The sequence below is a fragment of the Haliotis asinina genome, chromosome 3, assembly GCF_037392515.1.
Source record: "Haliotis asinina isolate JCU_RB_2024 chromosome 3, JCU_Hal_asi_v2, whole genome shotgun sequence".
Taxonomy (NCBI): Eukaryota; Metazoa; Mollusca; class Gastropoda; order Lepetellida; family Haliotidae; genus Haliotis; species Haliotis asinina.
Genome location: NC_090282.1, coordinates 19,745,262 through 19,770,136, shown reverse-complemented (window position 1 = coordinate 19,770,136; position 24,875 = coordinate 19,745,262). Strand labels below are relative to the sequence as shown.

Below are 24,875 nucleotides of genomic sequence, written 5' to 3'. Positions count from 1 at the left end.
AAGCATGAGATTTGTGAATGTGACCCTCTTCTAGTTGTGAAAGTTCGGCTGACACTTCCCGTGAGCAGAACAAAGAAACGCAGGCTCACGGGACCAGCCAATGAGAACGCAGCATTCCCAGTCCTCACAGCACGATTGGACAAAAGGGTCAGAGGTCGCGAGAAGAATGCGCTTCAACACAGGTATTGAATGCTACAATCCCACGGGCTTCGTGAATATTACACCCATATTTTCATAACGCCTAATGCGAGTATATTGATGTATTATAAAACTTTATCCGTGCGTTATAACAAATTTAAGTGGATGAAAATATTAAACGAACTAGAGCGGAAATCACACGCCTCAATCTGTTACACAGACTGAGAATATTGCTTTGTCAAAATGGCTTTTAACATTTTTTCATTTTTTGGTAGCAGGAATAGCATGGATGTTCCCCATTGTCTAAACCAAACATGTTATTTGTGTTCGATGTGTATTTGCTAGCGGTACTTATGGTACACAAGACATTACTGCTGACAGAGTATTAAATAATGAACATAAAGATTCTTAACAGTTTTAAAAACTACAGTCAAATAGGGCCTTGTATTTCCCAGGGCAACAACATTTGACGTTTCTGATTAATATTGTGTTATCATAACAAGGATCATAAGGTTTAACAAGTCCACAGAAGATATAAATCGTCAACACTGTACAGGGGGCTCCTAGTTTACATAATAATACGTTGTGAAGGCCTCTGCTGTAATTACCATCACGTTCAGGCAAACATGACAGACGTTTTGGATTGTCACGTTTTCTTGCTCGTTTGATGAAACTAGATTCTGGCTTCCCTCATATTTCAGTCGAAGGTTGTTTTTAATTGAAAGTACAGCACTTTAATATAGATTTTTATGCAGAATGTTTCAAGCAAGATTTATCGCATGACTGTGAACAGTGCTGGATGTTAGGGTTTGTGTGGTAGCCAAAATGCCGTGTGAAGGAAACGACTTGCTTATGTCACAAGCAGTGAATCACAAATGAAAATAGCAGGAGGAAAAGCGTATTTAAACACCTGTGTCAGTGTTCTTGGACCTTGGTATTGGAGGAAAAGCGTCCATCTCATTTCACTGACCATGTGTACTTTCTGGGTGTGGCAAAAGCCATGAGCGCAAACTGTCATGGCGGGAATAAGCAGGCTACAGACAGGCGACTTACAAATGTCCCTTGAATCTGAACAGTCGAGACAACAGAGATGTTTGGCCACCATGTCCTATTTAGGCTGACCTGTCATACCGGCGGTGTCTATTGATGGGTAGATAAAGGGGTGGCTATCAGTTAGCCAGTTTTCTCGGCTTATCTCTGTGGTAAGAGTATCAAATGAAGCACCCCCGACTGAATGGCTCATCTCGGAAAGATTACCTGTTGGGGCGTCTGTGCTGTTTATGTTTGACCCCATCCTGTTAGCCGATAGTGAATACCTACATCCAGTTTTCTCCAGCGCAACAAACAGGCTGGGTCTTGTTTGTGACACTGCTGGGGATGTTTGTTGCAGTGCGGGTCGTGAACTGGGTGGGATGGCAATAATGTGAGGTAGGGAGAGACAGGCTGATCATGTTCTCGGGATGAATAACGCTGGGGGTGTCGAGAGCGTTAGAGTACAGGGAGATGGAGAGGGGGTTGTGTAGTTGACATGTGGTTAAGGTTGTGGTTTTAGTTGTGAGGTTTGATTAACCTCAACTAACCTCCGCGCAACTCGTACTACCTCTTGAACTGTCATATGTTTTCCTCACTGCAACTTCCATCTCCACAACCATACTTTGTTACTCACAAGAACTTCCACGTCCACAACCAGAAGTTGTTTCTCGATACAACTGCCAACGCTAGTCTGTTTCTCAGTCCATGAACCTACATTATTTTCCCTGCTGCCAATGCCCTTTCTGGAATGCTAATAAAGCCTAAATGAAGCAAGTCTGGATTTCCTTAGGTTCAAGGTCTGTTAACAAAACTACCTCACTTTGGGGGTCGGATTACAAAGTAAACGTATTTAACTGGTCTCCACGGGGCTCCTTTTCAATTTATAGATGTAAGTTTGTTACTATCAAAAATATATATAATCAGAGGCTAAGCATAAGTTTACTGCCAAATCCACAACCATATGTTGTTTCCACTACAACTGCCATCTTCAAAACCATAAGTTGTTTCTCAACATCAGTGTCTTCTCCATTAACAACGTCATATCTACAGGAAACATCCGTAGCACCAACAACCTCCATAGCTGATCAATGTCCCCCTCCTAAATCAACGCACAACCACTCCATCCCACAAACAACGGCAACAACACAGACACAACGCAACATCAACGAAAATGTTAGGGGCATGGTGGGCGAGCTGGCTAAGGCGCCAGGTTAGTGATCCAGCGAGGTTGAGGTTTCGGGATCGAGCCCACCCGTGACCGGGTGTAAAAACCTTGGAGTCAACTTTGTGTGCAGACTCTTTAAGTGTTGTCACAACCCCTAGTGTACAGTACACAACCCTGTGCACTTAAAAGAACCCACGAATCCGTTGGTATATGACCAGATGGTGGCCACATGAACACGTGCATACACCTAGTTGCAGGTACAGCAACGTGCAGTAAACTTGGACAAAGTGCTGTGACTATGTGTCCCAGTCCACCCAGCTGTCAAATGGGTACCTCGTTAGGATGAGAGAGCCACAATAAACTCGGTGCGCCTAGTGGCAGCAATGAGTTGTATACTCCCCAGGGAGTTGAGATTGAAATAGGTTTTGCTGTTGAGATTGACATCCGGTGATCAAGGGAAAAATATATGTAGCGCTTTGAGCATGCTTTATGTGTGGAATTCAGCGCATTATAAATACACATATTATTCTTCTTCTTATTATTATTTATTATTAAATGTACAATAAGTCGGTATCACGCCAACTACAGATACGGGCACCATTACGGACAAGCACACCACCCGGCCTTTCTTTACCACTGTCTGGAACCTTGTATGGAAGCGGAGAGTTTATTATTGTTTGTCAGTACTTAGTAATGGTGTATCGAGACCTTGAGTGCGTCCGTCTCCCGAGGGAGGCAGCTCTAACCTTCCACGCTCCCGACACCTGTTGTCAATCATCTCGGTGGAGGAGAATGTTCAAGTCTGGTCAGGAAGGAAAGGGGGTAGCGACACTGCGCCTCAGCGCTGAATCGAACCAATGAGGAACACTGATTTATTAATTTTACAAAACGTGCTTTCAGTTAGCATCTAGGTGTGTGATTTGTCCCACAATTAACGCTTTGGTTAACCATTTAGGCTCGTTATTGGTCTAAATACCTACTGAAGTGATACAACTAGCTCATTAAACATCGCCAGCGAACTCTCTGGATCTTTTATACACACAATAATCCCAGTCTTTGGCGAGTTGGGATAGGCATTCTGTTTTTTCAACAAACTGAATCTGATACTGATATGATTTTAAAAACACACTGCAAATGTATGGATTTAATGTTGCAAGAAATTCGCGAACCTTCTTACAGTTATATGCATATCATTACGGTGTATGTTAGAGTCAATCTCACGCCTTGTATCTAACGCTACATACATAACCCCAATCTTGTTTCAGCACAGTAACACTGTTTATTATTCTAACATTTGCCGTAGGGAAAGTAATATCCTGTATATGCTGAAGAAAGAATGCGCATGTGTACCGCACACTCCCTGTGCCTCCCAGACTGGCCTTCGTCCACATTCATGGGTTGCTAATAATACTGGCCTTACAACTACATCTGATAATATAGTCCGTGACATTTATCAAGCCTGTACTCTTCACAGCAGGTCTGACAGGTCGATTTGAAATAGGGCCCCTGCTCCCTGGGCTACTCCTTCTCCTCGACCCACCCCCACCCCTCAACCCAACACTCACACCACCACAATTCTTTCCCTCCTCCCTCACACACGCACACTCACAAACACACATACACACAACGTTGCCCTCCATTATATTCAAGTCACCACTGTGGAGGGCGGGGATCAGCACAAAGAAGACACGCCAGATACACTCGATGAAGGGAACCCTAGACTCCCGCATACTAATTTAAACATCCAAAACACGGAGGGGAACCCGAGCTCACTGATAACGCTGATGTTATCGAAAAGGAGCCGGGGCCACAGAGGCGGCCATATTGGCTTTTCTCTCTCACAATTCCTTTAAGAAAATATGAGCTATATTTGGCGGCGTTGATTTAATTCATTCCACCTAAAGAGTCTACTTTAAGGTGATAAAGAAACATTAAAAGCCGAATTACTACGAACCCAGCTTTAAACCTTTGGAGATCGAAACAGTAACTTTTGTCAAAGAATTTCATCAAGAACTTGGTGAAAATTAAAATCAATTATTCAATATTTAGCCGCCTTTGAAAGATTATTTACGCCAGCCTAAAGAAAGTTTGATATCTGAGATTAGACAAACAGCAATATGTAAGTTTCATATCCCAGCCTTCACGGTTTGCTCGAGGGGAGGAGGTTTGTTTACTTGGGGTCTTATATCCACATGTCCAAAAGTCTCTCGAATCACTTCAGGATCTTCAAGGGGCTACAGAATTGACCGAGGGACGGAGACAAGGTTGATTGGCCAATATCACAAGTGGTCATTCAATTACGCATACTCTCAAAGACCGTTGTAAGAGCTGGCCACCCGCTGGCTCTTGTTGGTCAGTGCTAATTACATATTGGTCAGGTCTGACGCGGGGCTGACTGGGACGTTGCGACGTGTGACGACGTTAGGTTCGGCTGTTTGAACAGGCTATGTACATCACTAGAGTGGTTACCTGGTTTGTTTTCTGGATTTTTTTATCGCGCAAATGCGTGTGCGTGCGTGCGTTGATTCGTGTGTGTGTATGTGTGTGTGTGTGAATTGTGGGGGGGATGTTAGGGTATGTGTGTGGTGTTAGGTGAGGCCTATTTCTGGAGCTCACGACTAAAAGAGATCAAGACCCGATTTCTCGAGAAAACCTTAAGTTTTTACTCAAATCTCAAACTAAGTTTCACAATTTGAAACAGCTGAATTTTCATCTCAACGGCATTTCTAAATATAAAAACCCGAACACTTTAAGTAATCTATCCACGAAACTCAATTGTTTAATATAGTTTGAGTTTTGTGCCAATTTCAGGCCATTCTATGAAAGTGTTTTCTCAAATTTGAGTAAAATCTCAGACTTAAGTCAAAACTCAGACTTAAGTCTGTTTCGAGAAATCGGGGCCAGATTTGAATCCCCACGTCCGGTCCCATGCTTGCGATTCCTTCTACAGTATACATGTAGTTGAAATACTGTCCACTGACCTTGCATTTCTACCCACTCACGTCCCCTCCCCTGACAACGGATGTGTCCTCGTCATAATTCGCATCAAAGAAAGCATAATTTATCTGTCAAAATGTATCATTCTCGCGTAATGGGCCAGTATTCTATCTCCAGAATGACTGTAGACCTGACAAGTAAATCATATGCTTTCCTTGAATGCAAACACGTTTTGTTTAGAAAAAGTATCCCAACAAAACCAAAGTCACAAAACAACTGACATAATGGTTTAACAAGATATCATATTTAGATTGATGTTTCCTGCTGGGAGTTTTGTCCTCAATAGGGATATGCACTGAAAAACAGATATTAAATAACGCTGAATAATTACTTTGTAATTCACATCCTGACAGCTGCCGCTAAGATTTCGACAGAGGCGATTACGGAAAATAACGAAAATATCCGATATTAAACGAAGATGCTCAATACAGTCACAACATTCCAACGTTTTTTTACCCACACAGCAGCCAGAATGTGATTAGAGTCTTTCTAAATGGCACCTCGTTAATCTTTAATGCTGCTCTTAATTAATACAAGAAAATTCGTCTTCGACTTGAACAAAGATCACATTGAGAAGTAGATTAGGCGGAAACTAAAGGTAGTGATGTCTCATTAGGCTTTGGTTGTGTCTCTTTTATCTTCCTAGGTGAAGTAGATTAGTTCGTTTAATCACATTGCAGACACTCTCGGTCTTATGTGTTGGTTGTTGGACGACATGAATTATCTCTTTTCTTGTGGTGCCCTGGTTTATGTACTGTGAGTGTGTGAGTGAGTGACTGAGTGAGTGAATGAGTTAGTGTGGGACAAGGCGGTTAGCCACAGTCAGTTCTCAGAGTAAGATAATGAGGAAGAGAGTGAATGAGTTGGTTAGTGGGAGAGACAGACAAAATATTCGTATTGTATAATTGTGTAAACTTAAAACATCCTTCCTGTATATATTTCTCCTTGTTGCGTATACTGTGTATCGTTTGTTGGATAACGGTGTAAAACGTGTCATATACCGCAATAAAGAAGTTGTCTGTCGATAAAAAGTGTTTCTTTTCATCATGCTAGCTTCTATGTGTCACTTAAAGACGTATTTGTCTAAAACAAAACGGTTTCAATTTAAGTCTATTGCAGTTTATTGCAACTACACCTGACTTAAGTATGCGTGTGCATATCCAGTATGATTAAGGGGCATGATTTATTATAATTTAGATTATAGTATTACTCTGTCTGTTTCAAATTTCTCTTCCATGATATCAAACTTTCTGCTCTCTCCCAAACAACGAAAGCGTAAATACATTTGCTGTTTTACTTACGACAATGATTGGACCGCATTTTAGATCATGTTTTGAAAATCAGCTAGAACTGGTTTGCTGGTGATGTGATACAGTAGGACTGGCAGAGTTACCCCCCTTGGAAACGGGCACACTAGATTTTACGACGTTTCCTACATCCATTTGTCCACACACAGCTACTATATCAGATACAAATAAGTGCTGTCGTATTTTAAGGCTGCGAAACGACAGCATGTTTGAAAAACCAAACAATTTTCATTGTTCATTACTGTGTCAAGAATGTAGCAATACAATCATAAAATTTCAAGACTATTGACGTGCCTTGTGGTCAAAGGGAAGTAATTCATACCCATATTAAAAAAAATATCTCCCTTAGACCATAACGCTTTCGCTGTAGATCTGCCATTTGTAACTTGTACTTTCCCAGACAAATAAAACTGCTTCAGGTTGTTCAGGGAGTTTGTGTAGTGGGTTACTACAGCAGTAGGGCAGTTGCAGAATAGTGAGCAGACGCGTGCGCACGCACACACTTCTATTCACCGTTCCACCTTCTCCCCAGTCTATTCACCACCCTGGTGTTACTCTAAGCAATTTAGAATCTCACTGCTACCCGAAACTAGTCACCAGCCTACTTTCACCAAGACAATTCATCGCAACACTGCCACCAAATCAATTCACCATCCTCTTGTAACTCCATAATAATCTTTCTTTGAGGGGCATTTGGAAGTTGTAAAGATGAGGTAAAACCAGGTTCTGTGGATAGTTAACTTCTTTATTGTAGTGCGTGCGACGGTTCATCGTAGGTTCTAACACTGTTATCAAGCAAGTGATCTGATGATCATTAAATTTCAAGACAATTGACGGGCCTTCTGAGCAAAGGGCGGTAATTCACTTCATCATCAGGAAAATTACCTCCCTTAGACCATAAGCATTTTTCACTGTAAGGTTGTAACTGGTACTTTCCTGTACAATTGAACTGTGTTAGGTTGTTGGGAAAATACACAGTAATGGTAGCGTTTCGACGTAAGTTCTAGGCAAGTGACCACAAGAGACGTCAACAGTCTTGAATTATAATGGTTACTGATCACTTGCCTGATAAAGGTGTTTGAACCGTCGCCAAAAGGTCGCACACACTGCAATACAGAAATTGACTATTAATAGGACTTGGTTTTTCGCCATAATATTCACTGTCACCTCATTATCGCTCCTGGAAATGTTTCATCGCTTACTGTGGAAGAGGCTCACAGACTGCTTGTAGCCTGCATTCAAAATAACACTAGTCAATAATCTGCACATGGCAACCTACGGGATCGGGTGGTCAGACTCGCTGACTTGCTAGACACATATCATCGTGTCCAAATTGCGCAGATCGGTGCTGATTACTGGATTGTCTGATCCAGACTCGATCATTTACAGACGGCGGACTGGAATATTGTTGTGTGCGGCGTAAAACTTTAGGATCCCAAAAAGTCAAGATCTGTCTTTGCAGAAATCGTGTCGTTGCATTGCTTGAATGTTAATTGGTCACTGCTGTGGTATGACACAGATCGCTTCTTTCTACCATACAATAACGGCGGTACATTCTAACATTCCCAAAGAGCGCATTTAACGACAGACGTCCCAATCCACCCATCACCCCTCAACCCAACCTCACCCCTACCCTGCCGTTGGCCGCCGACTTCGTCAAAGTCGTCATTGACAAGAACACCTTTGAAATCTACAGACATCTGTCTGCGCCAGTCGAAACTCACAATCTAAGGTGGTTCAGACAAAGGAATTCGTTATAAATTCCTCCGTATATGATAGCTTAAGTCAGATGTAATGAACCAGATGAAAGTTATTCATGAGCGATAACAGAGTTATATATCTCCGTTAAGAAAATAGAACGGACCATCGCGATATCCGACTTCCTCATATCCAGAAATGAGGGCTTGAGTACAGTTTTACACCGCTTTAGCAATACATTCCGGATGTCCGATTTTGAGTTCATACAATGTACCCATATGGAGAACAGAACTGTAGTCTTGGGCGAGCAGACAGAAAGGTTTCAGTCATCAGGCTACCCCACTGTCCCTCCGAGGATGAGACCGCTGTAGGACGGAGGGTGTCCAGGTTGATGTGACACTGGCAACGCGAAGAAAGCTAGGGATGATGCAAATGAGTTTAGTTTTACGCCCCACTCAGCAATATTCCAGCTATGTGGCGGCGGTCTGTAAATAATCAAGTCTGGACCAGTTAATCCAGAAAATAAACGCACTCACTCACTTTCTCGGTAAATACAGATTCTAGTACTCTTGTTGGGTTGAGTCCCATCCGGGATTCGAACCCAAGCAGAACCTCTGAATGCCCATGACAAAAAGCCGGAATCGGGAACAGGTAACGCCCATTTCATACACGGTCTCCATTGACAACGCATTCATAACACATCTTTCCACGCGTGATTCCCTGTAATCAATTTCCCATTGGTGACCACACATACCAGGTAAGTCGGATTATATCGGACTGGTCAGTGTGCAGCAGAAAGTGTAGAAATGACCAGTACCGACATGTCGGCGACGGGTGTACTCCAGCAATGGGCATCTACAGTGACCAGTTTCTCATCACAGTACGACTCCGACGGGTATGTGCACTGTACATAACCTACAGCTGTGTCAGATGTTTACTACATATTCAAATCATTTCTGTGTTAAACCTACTGACATCGATATCGCTGTCTTTGTTCATATATGAACTGACATTACACTAGACACCTTTATGAACCTATCCATGACTGTTGTGAAATATTTGACCGATCTCTCGTCCTAGAGGACTGTTCCAAGGAGATCGTTCATTTGTTGATTACCTGTTGTAATTAGGCATTTGATATCCATGAGTCATTTCAGTGAAACGATTTACATTAAAAATTTAATGCAGTCGGGAAAATTCCTTGGTAGACCTATATCTCTGCCGTACTTCCGTGTTGTAGTTTGACACACATGCAAACACTGTACAGGGGAGGCAACTCGGCCCCACCTGTCCACATTTCTTGTTTCCTTTGTCTTTCGCGCTTTTCTCCCCTGGTTAATAAAACTCCGCGCAAATGTTTTCTTACCAGCACATAAATCTTTTTAAAGGTTTGCACTTTTTGCCGAAGAAAAAATGACGTATATTTTTCACAACAAAACGATCATGAAATTATAATCTGTAGTCTGAAATACTGCTGTTTGGACAGCGTGAAATGTAGGTGGTGTAAGTGTACTATATTGTTTGAGGTTACACAACACCAAATCTTTTCCCATAGACATCCATGGAAACGTTAACTATAAAAAGAAAAAGAAACAAGAAAACCAAACACCCAACCCCACCAAATTACCCCTAACCCCCTAAAAAACCAAACGAAAACAAAAGCGGCGGTCTGTAAATAATCAAGTCTGGACCAGTTAATCCAGAAAATAAACGCACTCACTCACTTTCTCGGTAAATACAGATTCTAGTACTCTTGTTGGGTTGAGTCCCATCCGGGATTCGAACCCAAGCAGAACCTCTGAATGCCCATGACAAAAAGCCGGAATCGGGAACAGGTAACGCCCATTTCATACACGGTCTCCATTGACAACGCATTCATAACACATCTTTCCACGCGTGATTCCCTGTAATCAATTTCCCATTGGTGACCACACATACCAGGTAAGTCGGATTATATCGGACTGGTCAGTGTGCAGCAGAAAGTGTAGAAATGACCAGTACCGACATGTCGGCGACGGGTGTACTCCAGCAATGGGCATCTACAGTGACCAGTTTCTCATCACAGTACGACTCCGACGGGTATGTGCACTGTACATAACCTACAGCTGTGTCAGATGTTTACTACATATTCAAATCATTTCTGTGTTAAACCTACTGACATCGATATCGCTGTCTTTGTTCATATATGAACTGACATTACACTAGACACCTTTATGAACCTATCCATGACTGTTGTGAAATATTTGACCGATCTCTCGTCCTAGAGGACTGTTCCAAGGAGATCGTTCATTTGTTGATTACCTGTTGTAATTAGGCATTTGATATCCATGAGTCATTTCAGTGAAACGATTTACATTAAAAATTTAATGCAGTCGGGAAAATTCCTTGGTAGACCTATATCTCTGCCGTACTTCCGTGTTGTAGTTTGACACACATGCAAACACTGTACAGGGGAGGCAACTCGGCCCCACCTGTCCACATTTCTTGTTTCCTTTGTCTTTCGCGCTTTTCTCCCCTGGTTAATAAAACTCCGCGCAAATGTTTTCTTACCAGCACATAAATCTTTTTAAAGGTTTGCACTTTTTGCCGAAGAAAAAATGACGTATATTTTTCACAACAAAACGATCATGAAATTATAATCTGTAGTCTGAAATACTGCTGTTTGGACAGCGTGAAATGTAGGTGGTGTAAGTGTACTATATTGTTTGAGGTTACACAACACCAAATCTTTTCCCATAGACATCCATGGAAACGTTAACTATAAAAAGAAAAAGAAACAAGAAAACCAAACACCCAACCCCACCAAATTACCCCTAACCCCCTAAAAAACCAAACGAAAACAAAATCAAGTAAATAAATAAATAAATAAATAAATAAATAAATAAATAAATAAATAAATAAATAAATAAATAAATAAATAAATAATAAACAAAACACACACCACACACCCCCATCTCCTGCCCAAAACAAACCAACAACTCCCACCACCTTAAAAAAAGACAAAACAAAACAAAAAAACAAACCCAAACAACCCAAACAAAAAAACAACATAAAAAACACACCCAGTCACTCCATGTATACACATAGATGCATTTTCAGCACATGTCATCGTCTTTGTAATGAAACATATGTGGCTAACTTTAATAGCTGGATAGATGTACATTTAGAAAACATAAATATCTTACACAATATCATACAATCAACAGCTGTCACATGCCTCCATCAAAACTGAGGTTTATGCGATACTCACTCAGTTAACAGCTAATTTATATCAAGTGTAGCAGAACGATAACGTTAAAGTGTGTTGTTATGGGTCGTCGTGGATGTAAAAAATATGTTCAGCGGACTTTCAAGGTTTTGTCGCCTTTATACCGTTGACGCAGTGCTGAAACTAACCTATACCTCCAGATAAACGCCACTTACTCACTCACTCGGGACGGTGGTGTAGACTAGCGATTCAAGTGTTCTATCGTCATGACAAAGATCCGGGTTCGACTCTTCACATTTGCTAAAAGTGGCGTAAACGCGGCCTTCTCACAGCAAACAAAAATTGACAATTATTATAAGTTGTCAAACTCACACTATCACACGTCAAACACACGTTGCCAAACGTTCGTGTTATTGGAACTCCATCTCGCTATAGGCGCGGTCACCTGACAGTTTCGTGGACAGCGATTAGCTCTTTTTGTATCATCACGCGTTTGACAATACATAACAAACTCAATACTGACAGCACCGAAAGTTTGGTGAAAAGTTGGTACGAATAGAGATCGATCCTACTTCTCGACAGTAGTTTGACAACTCTGAAATTGGTGTTGGTGGCGAGTTGTTCGAATATTCGCTCTGTCAACCTCAAGCATTGTGAAGGCAGCCTAGAACACTCAGCCACTCCCAGTAGAAAAGAGTAACACTGACGTTTTAGAGCCATATGATACACTGAAAGGCAAAAGAAACGTCGTTTGTAAACGTGGTAATAACTGGTGTAATTTTACACACCATATTTATGAGGACCAAGGCTACAATGCAAAGACAACAAACTGTTATTGGATAATCAATAGTTTAATATTGCATTTCTGGTTACTTGAAACATCGTAAACACTGAAGGGAGCGAGAGTCAATACCGTGTGTGACCACCGTTGGCAGTGACAACTGCATCGCACCCCCTGACCACGGAGTGTACGAGCCAATTCACAAAGGCCATAGGAATTTGTGTCCACACTCTCAGGAACGCTGCCCGTAGTTGGTCTCCAGTTGTCGGCCGTGGTCTGACGTCATTTAGGCGTCTTTGGATCTCATCTTACAAATGCTCAATAGAGTTTAGGTCTGGGCTCAGGGCTGGCCATGGCATGGTTTCCACATTGTGTTGATCCAAGAATGCCATGGTGAGTCTGGCGGTATGTGCACGTGCATTGTCCTGCTGGAAAACATGGTTCCGATGACGTGCAAAAAAAATCGGCACAACGTGGGGTTTAAGGACTTGATCAATGTACCGGAGAGCTGTCACACCATTCCCTCGTCCTGGACCAAGGTTCTGGAAGATTACAGGCCCAAGTTTCTGGTTAAGCCTGATTCCACCCCATACCATGATGCTCGGACCACCCCAAGCGTTTCTCGCCATCACACAAGCATCTTGGAAACGTTCTCCCCTACGACGCCAAACCCTAGTCCTCCCATCGGCTTCGGACACACAATATCGACTTTCATCCTAGAAGATCACTCTTCTCCAACGTCTCTGATGCCAGTGTTGACGCAGTTGTGCCCAGCTTAGACGTTCACGTCAGTGACGTTGTGTAAGAACTGGACCATGAGCAGGACGTCTACAAAACAGATGGCTGGCTTCAAGGCCTAACCGAACTGTACGGTCGCTGATCGCTCTTTGATGGATGCCGACGGTGCCTAGAGCTGTGTCTGTTGCCCTACTGAAGCGATCTTGCACGTGTTGACGGGCGATTTGACGGTCTTGGCGTTGTGTGGTTACCCGGGAACGACCACTACGTGGACGGTCATCTGTGCTGTTAGTGGCGTGGAATCGCTCTCTGAGACATTCAATCGTTCTAACAGAACGGTTGAAATCAATGGCGATGACAGAAGGGCGTTGTCCAGCATGAAGACGTCCGATGGTCTGTTGACGTTGATCTCTTGTTTACCGTGGCATAGCTGCTGTAGTCAGGAAACGACTGATGTGCGAACAGTCAGGGTGGCATTTATACCCTGGATGCCCATGAGATGCACGTGCATTGTGCTTTCAATGTTGAGTTTGGGTGAAGTGATCCTTGTCCAAAAACAGTGAAAAGTAATCAATTTTCAAGAAATATGTTTTCGCACAAAACTTTATCTTTTTCACTGAAGATAATGTTTCATAAATGTTGGTTGATATTATCAAGTGAACAACATTTGACCTAACTATGTCATTGATATAAATTTCATGAACTGAAAACTACGACGTTTCTTTTGCCTTTCAGTATACATCCTCGTATATTGACTTACATTTCCATGTGTTTATCATTCAGCTGGCCAGCAAGTGTGGTGGTGGGACAGCCCCGAGTCTACCCTCGCTATGGGGATATCCAGGGGGCATGGGCTCCAAGGACATGCGACAGTAAACAGTTCATTGAGGTCAGTGAAACAAGACCAGGTAGTGAACAGGGCGCCGTTGTACGAAGCGATCTTAGTGTTAAGTTGACCGCAACTCTCATAACTTACATGGACTTCAGGTAGTCTTAGCACTGAGGTTTTCTACAACATCCTGGAAGTGAACAGAGAGAGTTATCTTATCTATGAACAGTACGTAGTACTTGCGCTGCAGTGATTCAGTGGTCCACTGTGTCATTGCAGAGTTACTGCTCTTGTTGGTGGCAGGATCTGCTCCATGATGATTCAATATTCATGATAATTTTCATTAATAGTTAGGTGTGTAATAGAATCAAAGATTTGATCACTGACAAGAAAGTGTTGTGTACCCAATCCAAAGTTCATCCACTATAACAGTGTTATTCACAGGTATGGTTAAATTGCTGCATTTGATCAGAAATTATTCTTTTGCAGCTGGGTTACGACACCCCCGTGTACATGTCCAGCATCAACATCTACGAGACGTTTAACGCGGGGGGAGTGAAGAAATTGTCTGTGAGATCCCCCAGGGGTACGTGGGAGACGATTTGGGAGACGCCAAGGGTACAAGTGATTAAAGCCAGCAGGATATTCTCACCCGACATCAAGGTGTGTATAGATGCCGGCCCACTCGCATGTACACCAGACCCTCTCTAACTCGAAGAAAGCCATATAATCGAACTCGTTCATGCTCGAGACAAGCGTAGTGCTGCTGGTGAATCCGATAAGGATTCTTCTGGGACAATGGAATTCACCCTCACAATGTGTCATTGTCCTAGTACAGAATAATACTTTGATCTGAAGTATTTGTCCAGAACTACCCAGTTCCATATTTTCACGTAAAAAGCACGTTTCTGCATGCCTGGTCGTAGATTTACAAACAAGCTGACTGCAGTTAAAAATGGCATTCTCTCAGTCGCTTCCTTGCTCGGATCCAACGTGTTTGTGTTGGATCTTTTCCCTATCTTATTCCGATCCGATCAAAGAGGATCGGGTATGACCTGTATGGTTCTCTAGAACACGATGTGGCAGTGTCACATTGATCTCATAGCTTGTGACATGACACCTTATAGGACACAGCACAGTGTGACAAGATTACATTGATCCCATCCCATCATGTAGTATATCGCTTTGTAGGACACAATGACCTTTCTGCCTTGACTTTTTCACTTAGGAGGAACCTGTATCGGGATCAGTAAGACACAGTGTAATGATCAGTAGGACACAGTGTAGTGATCAGTAGGACACAGTATCATGGTGAGTTGGACACTGTGTAACGATCAGTAGGACACAGTGTAGTGATCAGTAGCACACAGTGTAATGATCAGTATGACACAGTGTAGTGATCAGTAGGACACAATATAATCATCAGTAGGACACAGTGTAATGATCAGTAGGACACAATATAATGATCAGTAGGACACAGTGTAATGATCAGTAGGACACAGTGTCATGATCAGTAGGACACAGAGGAAAGATCAGTTGGACGCAATATAATGATCAGTAGGACACAGTGTAAAGATCGGCAGGACACAATGTAATGACCAGTAGGACACAGTGTAATGATTAGTAGCACACAATATAATGATCAGTAGGACACAGTGTAATGATCAGTAGGACACAGTTTAAAGATCAGTAGGACACAGTGTAATGATCAGTAGGACACAGTGTGACGATCAGTAGGACACAGTGTAATGATTAGCAGGATATAGTGTAACAGTGCTGGGTCGATTCCATTACTCAGTGTTATATCATGGCCTACAAAAATCCATGTTATAATGTTGCATTGATCCAATGATCAGATATAGTAATGACGCTCTGTGGAATACATGATGAAAATATCACGCAGATCTTGTTCCTAGGCGTAATATGACCTTTGATAACAGGTTAACGCAGTTGACATCCAACTAGGAGTCAACAGGTATTGTTTCCTTTTATCTGAATACAAAGCTATAATGAACACAATGCGTTTGGGCACAGATGATATATCTGCTTACGTCAGCAACATGGATTATTCCATCACACCTTGCTGGGATACACTGCGGAGGATTACTGCAGCATACCACCGTGATCTCTTTGATGCTTTGTGTAAAAGGATGTGAAACACATGACATGCTTCTCTGTCTAAACAAGAGAGACCTAACCACTTATCCAGCTAATACGTGTCAGTTCTACACAGTGTGGGCATCAGTTGTACGTGAATGAGTGTATGTTCACGACACAGGCTGGGGATGCAGCGATATTTGGCAGCGGGATGTGTTACCAAAACTCTTTTATCATTTATGGCTCTTGCACGGGTGTTCGAGAGAAATTCTTATTATGCTGATTCTATGCTCTATCGGAATTGGATCATGGGAATAGTGAGGTGAAATATGAAACTATCTTCCGGACGTGTGCATTAACAGGTGGGCATTGTGCTATGATTTGGCATCGTTTTGATCATGACATCAGCCCCTAGTCTGGACAACTTTCCGTTGTTTTAGGGAAGCCGCTACTGGGATCTTACTGGCTGTCGCATAACGGTTTTCCTAGGTGTATATGAATAGAAATAATATCACATTATTACAGGAAGAAGTAACCTCATCTTTCAAACATTGTGGTTGTAAAATTAAAAAAAGGCAATATCTAAAAGAAAGAAAACACGTGTAAGAGCGACAGTGTACTTTCAAAACATAGTAAATCTCTATTGTGGAACCACCATTATGCATATACCATTTTACCCAAGCTTTCTACGCTTCCAGATCCCCAAGTTCAGGACCAAGGAGGTGAGAATAGATGTCGACTGCTCTGTGGCGCAGTCATGGGTCGAGATAGACGCTGTCATGTTGGTGGGCAGGGAGTTAAGCTGTGGTAAGACAATACGGTCACATTCATTCATACATGACATTCACAACGTGAACCCGTCCCTGAACGATGTGTGTAGAAAACATGTTCAAGCGGTGACAACATAAAATTTAGAACCCCGCTTGATATTAATATGTGTACTGTTTCACAAATGATGCTCAAAAGTGGGTTCGTTTTACGCCGCAGTCAGCAATATTTCAGCTGTATGACCATAGTGTATAAATAATCGAGTCTTGAACAGACAATCCAGTGACCAACAGCATGAGCAATCAATCTACGCAATTGGGATACGATGACATGTGTCAACCAAATCAGTGAGTCTTGACAACCCGATCCAGACAGTCGCCTCTTACGACAAACCTGGATTACTGGAGACAAATTCTAACCCCGATCTTCACTGATGATGTACAAAGAAAACAACGGCAACAAGTGCTCCCGAATGAGTTGAGGGTCACGGATGCTCCTCACGAACACAGAAACATTTGATGGATGTATGAGTTGAGATATAATTCGATCCCGTTATACCAGACCTGTGGCATTCAAAACAATGTTAAGACGACACATTTCATACTTTCCACGTTGGACCCAACTTAAGAACGTGACGTAATTAAGAAAATAAAATATTTGATGACGTGACGTGAAGCTAGGTATAATGCTCCTGTCAAGGATATTTCACTAACGAGTGTGTGACTGAGTGAATTTTAGATTTACGCCGCTTTTAACAATATTCCAGCAACATCACGGCGGGAAACACAAGAAATGGGCTTCACACATTGTACCCACTTGGGGAACAGAATTAGGGTCTACGGTGTGACGAGCGAACGCTTTAACCATTTGGCTACCGTGGATGTTTGGAATAGGGCAGGCTCTGAAATCATAAAATCAGTACAATATGGTGATGTGTTCCATTGGGCAATCGGGCGAGGGTAATTCAGCCGAGTTGTTTTTTTAGACCGTGGAGACCACGGAAGGACATGTACACCAGGCATGAGTCATGCTTGTAGGCTAAAGAGGCCCCAGTAGCATGGGATTGTGATGATCAGGCGCAACGCTGTTCACCCCACGATGCATGTCCATCGCCGTCATGTAATCAGAATGAAGCCTTCAATAACATTCAATCATGGTGTATCGTTATGTCGGTAACCAATCCCTCGTCACCGTGGGCTGATGACAAGTTCTCCTTATTCTTGCCTTTTGTATTCTACGATGGGTTTGAACCTGCAGTAAGTATCAATACCCTTGTGTACAATAAACGTGTATTCTGATATATTCCTTTCCATTTCATCTAACTAGTGCTTATTACATCTTTCAACAGAACCCCCACCCTCGTTATCAGTATTGGCGGATGACTTTGCTAAACTCGTCAATGACAAGGACACCAGCGACGTCGTGTTCAATGTCAAGGGCACCGAGGTCTACGCCCACCGCGCCATTTTGTCGGTCAGGTCGCCAAGACTGAAGGTCATGATGTCAAATGCACCTTTGGTCAGTTTGAAATCAAGTACTCTTTCATTTCTGAATAGTATCTGTTGTCCGTTGTATCAAAATTTGAACCACACGAATCAAGATGAGTGTGTTACAGCTGATATATGTTCTCAGAAAGGCGCAATCCCAGTGGAAAACATGAATGTCCACGCGTTCATTGGTGTCCTCCACTACGTGTACAGCGGCCGTATCCCCGACGACCACTCGGCATACATCTTGGTAGACGTCTGGAGAGGTGAGGAACGTTTGTTTGTTGGAGGCTGTTAGAGGGATATCTGCACTATAAGTAATTGATAGGTTGGCTGTTATACTAGACCTGTCGCATTCCGAACAACGTTAAGACGACACATTTCATACTTTCCACGTTGGACCCAACTTAAGAACGTGACGTAATTAAGAAAATAAAATATTTGATGACGTGACATGAAGCTAGGTATAATGCTCCTGTCAAGGATATTTCACTAACGAGTGTGTGACTGAGTGAATTTTAGATTTACGCCGCTTTTAACAAGGGTAATTCAGCCGAGCAGTTGTTGTGTTAGACCGTGAAGACCACGGAAGGACATGTACACCAGGCATGAGTCATGCTTGTAGACTAAAGAGACCCCAGTAGCATGGCATTGTGATGATCAGGCGCATCGCTGTTCACCCCACGAGTTATGCTTGTTGTGTCAGATATGGAGAAGAATGGATTTTACGGGGAAGATCAACTGCAGGTTGGTGTGTTGGCTAATACGTCAGATATTTAGAGGAAAGTGGATGTTATAGGGACAATCAATAGGGGCAGCTAGATGTTGGTATGTAGTGTATGGTGTCAGATATGAAGATAATGGACGCTGAACGTACAGTGGATGTTGTGACGGTTGGTCACTATGTAGCAGGGAAGTAAGTGCCACAATAAGGCTTGAAAGAAGATGTGTCATGCGCCGAATAGCTGTACGAGATCACCTGCAGGCTGGTGGCGGAGACACGAGCATAGGCAAAACCTTTAATTGGAACACCCGGTTCTGAAGTTCCTTTGAAACTATTTTGTTTAAGGTATTTATTGTGTTTGGCAGCTGCATCGATGCTTCAGATGGATGGCCTCCGAGCGTTGGCTTTGATGATGATCAACTCCAAACTGGAAATCAACAACGTGGTCGATGTTTACGCTAATACCATTGCCAAAGAACCGATTTCAGGTGACACGTTTCTAACATCTGATTCTGCTTTCTGTAATTTGTGAAATTTGATGCAAAGAATACCAAGACTAAGACAAAAACGTTTGATGTATTAAAAGGTCACTTGACACACGACTATTTCATTTGACATACGTTTAATCCGACGTTCTCACACCCTGGAATGAAATAGCCTCATCACTTTGCTTGTAGATATGAGGTACTAAATGTTTGTGGGGACAAATGGCATCATCGATTACATTTATATTTTATCACGATTTCAATCAGATACAACTTAAAGGTCACAAGGAACGTAAAACACAACTTTGCAGATTCGCATGCCTTTCGGAATGAACTTACAAAAACAAATTATCGAAAATGCAAATTCAACTCATAAAGTTGAAAAATAACGTGATGAAAAAAAGTCCGCGAAATCGGTGTTCAAACGATTCACCAATTTTCCAAAAAGAGGTTTCACCAGCTGTGCTGCGCTGCGCCCATAGCGCATGCGCAGTGATTAGGTTCGCGCGGCTTGAACCCGGAAGGTGACTCGTACGAACACAGCAAGTGATGCGTGCAAGGAGTATCGCTACGGTCGAAGTTGGAGAACAAGATGTTTCTTGTCATTACAAACATCCTGACTCTGCAGTAATAAATATATACATTGGTCCCATACATGCAGATTTGCAAACCAAGTTTTCAAGAAAGTGCAGCATTAGAAATACTAATTTCATTGCTAAGCACTGTTCTGTTTGAAAACTGAAATGTTTTAATGTATGTCCATAGAAACATGGCAAAATATGTTGATTGTGACAAGCTGTCTCTGTCACTGTCAATGTTTTTTTGACACCTATGTGTCTGCCTGCCTGTCTACTTTTGGCAATATGCAAAACACAACTTCAATCATTAACCACATGCAATTTGAAGTTAACACCTATAAGACTATACCGCATCAACAGAATACCTTGATTTATAGCTCGTGCACCGGGGTTCTGTCTCTGTCACATTATGTAATTAGACAGACAAGCACGAGTGATACACGAGATGTCATTATGTCTGTGGGTTGCAAACAAACTCCATCCATTCAGATTGTCAGTTTCAAGTTCTTCCTTGTACCTGGACGAAGGACATTTTCCACCCACGCAGTAGTTCACTATTTCAGTATTTGTTGATTGGATCGAACACAAATGCATGTGTTTACAAAATCCAACATTTATATAAACATTATTTATGGACAACACCTTCTTCCATTGCATCACGGATAATCTACAATCTGTTAGAGTCTCCCTGATTGTATATGGTGCGACATTTCGGTATGGATTCTTATACCGTTATCACTCTTGCTGGCAACGGTTTATGAATCCATACCAAAACGTCGCATCATATACAACAAAAGAAGTTGTTATCTATAATAAAATCTTACTTTCTTCTTACTCACCATACTTCTGAAATTCCAATCAAACGGACCATCTCTATATACACACAATGAGACATCTGCATATCGGCAAATGAACCAGTCAATGAAACGTCTTTGTTACACTTAAATGCAAACCCACCCGCTCGGACCGGGTACGGTTTCGTTTAAAGAGGTAAAGGGAGGTAAAGCCAAGTACAAAATATTGTACTTTTGATTCGCGATTGTACGCTCATTATTTTGTTTATTTGATTTTATATATTATATGCCATGAATAGGTGATAATTATGTTTTAGTTATGTTTGTTGTTTTGGTTGGATGTGACCTTTAAAGCAACCTGTGATCTGTTTCGTTCTTCCAGAAGACCTTCGGGAAGTGTGTCTGGAGTTCCTGGCGTCCAATCTGGCGTCCGTGTCTTTGACCCCTCAGTTCAAGGAGCTCCCTCAGCAGCTGATGCTGGAGATCGTGCAGCTGTCCACAGCGAAACTCTCCCTCAAATGAATCAACAGCTGGTCTGCTACTAGACTGACGCGATGTATGTCGTGGCACCAATGTCGTGATGAGAGACTTGGACCTTGTCATCCCACTTCAAGATAACCTGACGTTTCTAACTAGAGGCATGTTCAACCAGGCGTTAACTCCTTCCTTATTTACTCAAAGTGTACGAAGTGGTTTCCAAAGTTTGCTAGCCAATCGGGTAGCTATGTCAGAAAGTCACTAGCCCACAAACTAATTCACTGGTACGAAATTTCAATGTAGAAATTGAGCAAAAGATAACAAAAAGGTAAAGCCGGGATAAAACATGAAAATTCACCTGCCATTCTGGCTAGTGATTGTGGAGATTTACTGGACCGACTGAACTTTTACTAACCCCGGGCTAGCGGGCCAGAGTTTATTTCGTACACTGGTTGGACAGGGGCAGTTTATCCCGGTAACTGGCAGATTCTACCAAGGGAAAATGCTGACTGTCGCAAGATCATTTCCCTTGGTCCCACCACGGTACCTCTGTTTCACCTTTTCTTCTAAGTGCAAGCTGGTCCTTTTTGACATGTAAATATTGCAAAGAGTAAAGTACATTTTGCTTATATTTGAACATATTCCGATGTGGAAAATGGCAGAACCTAATAATGCTTTATTATGCAAAATGATTGTCACTGTTTATGATATTGTTTTTACACGTATTAATGAAGACTGAGTTCAGGTGATATCGATTTTCATTATGTACGTTTTTTATACTTAAAATGTATGTAGAAAATGACATGGTTGGTTTCATTTATCTATGTTTTACATGGACCCATTCAGTAAAGTCCACCTGAATGAAGATGCAGGTTAAAATCGGTCTTCCGCAATCCTGGTGTCCAGACTCACGTTCATGGCTGTTCCATGTCATCGCAGCCCATCTGTGGGTCGATGCTCATGATTTCAATCACGGGATTTTTCAGGCTTTATATTTACAGACTGTATTATTTACAGATATATATCTGGAATAGTGTGACGTTAAACAATAAACATTCAAAACAAATTAGCAAACCGAGAAAATGCCAATAATTCCATGAAGCGAACATAAAATACAATATGGAAACACTTTCAGTTGCAAACAATTGTATTTTTCTGTTTATCGTCCTTGTGAATACTTCTTAACACTTAACAGACTGGCTCAGTATGCACACTTATGTTCATGAATTTAACATAACTTAATATGTTGGCCTCAGTTAAACGTCTGTGGAGACTCACAAGCTTCACTTAGTGTTTTCCACCGATGCATGAGATCCAGGTTTAAACAATTTATCGGTTATTTTTTCTATCCGATGAGAGAAAAGGCAGCCAGGACAGTCGCTGGATCGCATGTCAACTTGCCCCAATGTTTCCCTTTCAGTCCCTTAGTTCCGACAAAAGGGATCGGGTGGTCTGTCTAGATGGAGTACATGTTTGCATCCCATTTGCGTAGATCGGTGCTCATGATGTTGATCTCTAGATTGTCTTGTTCAGATTCGATTATTTAAGACCGCCTCCTTACATCTGGAATGTTGCCGAGTGCGTCTTTAACAACAAACAACAATGTTTCCGGTCAGTGGTCAGTCTGGTCTTGCCTTTATACTAGTATTGCATGAATATTGTTGAGCAGTGTTCAGAAACTCACATTTCTAGTTCGATTTCTGACACATCCATGCCCTATATATTGCTTGAATATGATAAAGGCGGTGTTAACCTAACTTGCCCACTCACTCACATCTGATATAAGTGAGTGATTATATGAATGCCTGTGTATTTGAATAAGCGATGTTTGATCATTATTTTAGTGACACCAGGCCTGGCATCAACAACCAAGGTGACCCTGGTCGTTGATAGTTATAAACTGTAAGGTGCCAGGATCATATGTTTGATGAATTTTAGATCCGAACCCACGACAAGCAGACTTTGCAATGTCAACATGGAACACCCCCCCCCCCCCCACCCCCCACCCCATGATTTACACGCCATACCTAAACTAGTCTTCACATCACAGCATTTCCACGTATTTACCAAAAAGAAGGTTTCTGCTATTGCAGCGGTAGTCATTTAGTGATATATAATGCACATAATGAATTTACCTGTAATCTAAACATTAGCCAAGTGTGTGTTCGTCTCGAGTGTTCTGATAACACATGCAGCAGGGGCATGTTTTACCTAATAGTTCACTGCTTATAACGTTCACGAGGGGCTATCGTCTCTGCCTGTGACTGTCGTCTAATGTTGCACGTGTTTCAACAACATTAAGCAAACTGTTCCCTGTATGTCGCTAACTGGATTGTTGTTGAAAGTTTAGACAAGCAAGATAAGGCACATCAAACCTTGAATATGATCCGATGGGCGAAATACACCAAACATAATCACCATCGGCGAAAAATGAGTCAAGCCTATTGAGGTATTATGGGACCAAGCTACAAGCATCCGAAAAAACGCACCATTGAACGTATATAGAGTCAATATGGTGCATCACTTCCTGCGTCGGGTCACGACGTGGTAACGCGAGAAGTACGGGATACAAGAGCCTTTGTTCAACCAACAAACCTTACCGTCCAACCGAATTAACCGCCGAGGCCCGCGTCACAGCTATGTCTACTTAACAAAGAGAAAACATATTGAACCCAATGATCTTACATTACTTTCAATATTTTTAAATGTTTGGAACATGTTCTTTTTATATTTTGAAATGGTTTGAGTGGGTGTCTAAATGCTTTTTATAATGGTACAGAACGGTGGGGTAGCCATGTTGTCAAAGCGTTCGGGAGGCCTGGGTTCGATTCCGCACAATGGTACATTTTGTGAGGGTCATTTGTTTGTATCCCCAGCTCTGATATTTGATGGAATATTGACTGCAAAAAGCGGTGAAAAACCAAAATTTGTAGGACTAGACCAGATAAACCGGTAATGGATAGCAGGATGAAACAATACACACACACACACAAAAAAAAAAAAAAACGAAAAAAAAAAATAATAACAACAACAACAAAATAAAACTGGTTTCGCACAATAATTCTCTCGTAAATTGCTGGTTGGAATGTTGTTTAACGCCGCAGACAATCCAGTGATCAACATCATGAACATCGTTCTACGCAGTTGGGGTACGATGACACGTGTCAACCAAATTAGCGAGCCTGTCTATGTGATCCAGATGGTGGCCTCTTACGAAGACCAATTCATACCCGTATGTTCACGGGACTTGTGTTTTCACCCACGGACCCAGTATGTTAATAGTGGTAATGCACATCGTAATAGTGACGTGACAGCACCATATGCGCCTTCCATCAGGGGGCGAATAACCTACGCTGTTGGTCTTATAACAGGATAACATGCCCTAATTAGCTAGGCGGGGAACTTTGCAGGGGATGTTCTAGGGTAACCTCTTATTGGTTGACAGACAGTGGGGTTCAAAGTCCAAAAATCTATCGGTCTTTGCACGTGAGTACCTGTGTTTATTTCAGTTTAACTTCGGACACGGTGCCATTCTGAATGGTGTTAATTACAGATCAATTGTTATCTGAACT

General features: G+C 42.1%; 1 protein-coding gene across 1 annotated transcript; it reads left to right on the top strand.

Moving 5' to 3' along the window:
* Window positions 1–10,148: 10,148 nt before the first annotated feature.
* LOC137276627 (TD and POZ domain-containing protein 3-like) lies at window positions 10,149–24,289 on the top strand. Its single transcript, XM_067808237.1, has 8 exons — window positions 10,149–10,416; window positions 13,848–13,953; window positions 14,383–14,556; window positions 16,689–16,797; window positions 18,107–18,276; window positions 18,391–18,511; window positions 19,335–19,457; window positions 21,209–24,289. The coding sequence occupies exons 1-8, from the start codon at window positions 10,328–10,330 to the stop codon at window positions 21,346–21,348; spliced, it is 1,032 nt and encodes a 343-aa protein (XP_067664338.1). The 5' UTR covers window positions 10,149–10,327; the 3' UTR covers window positions 21,349–24,289.
* The last annotated feature ends 586 nt before the right edge of the window (window positions 24,290–24,875 follow it).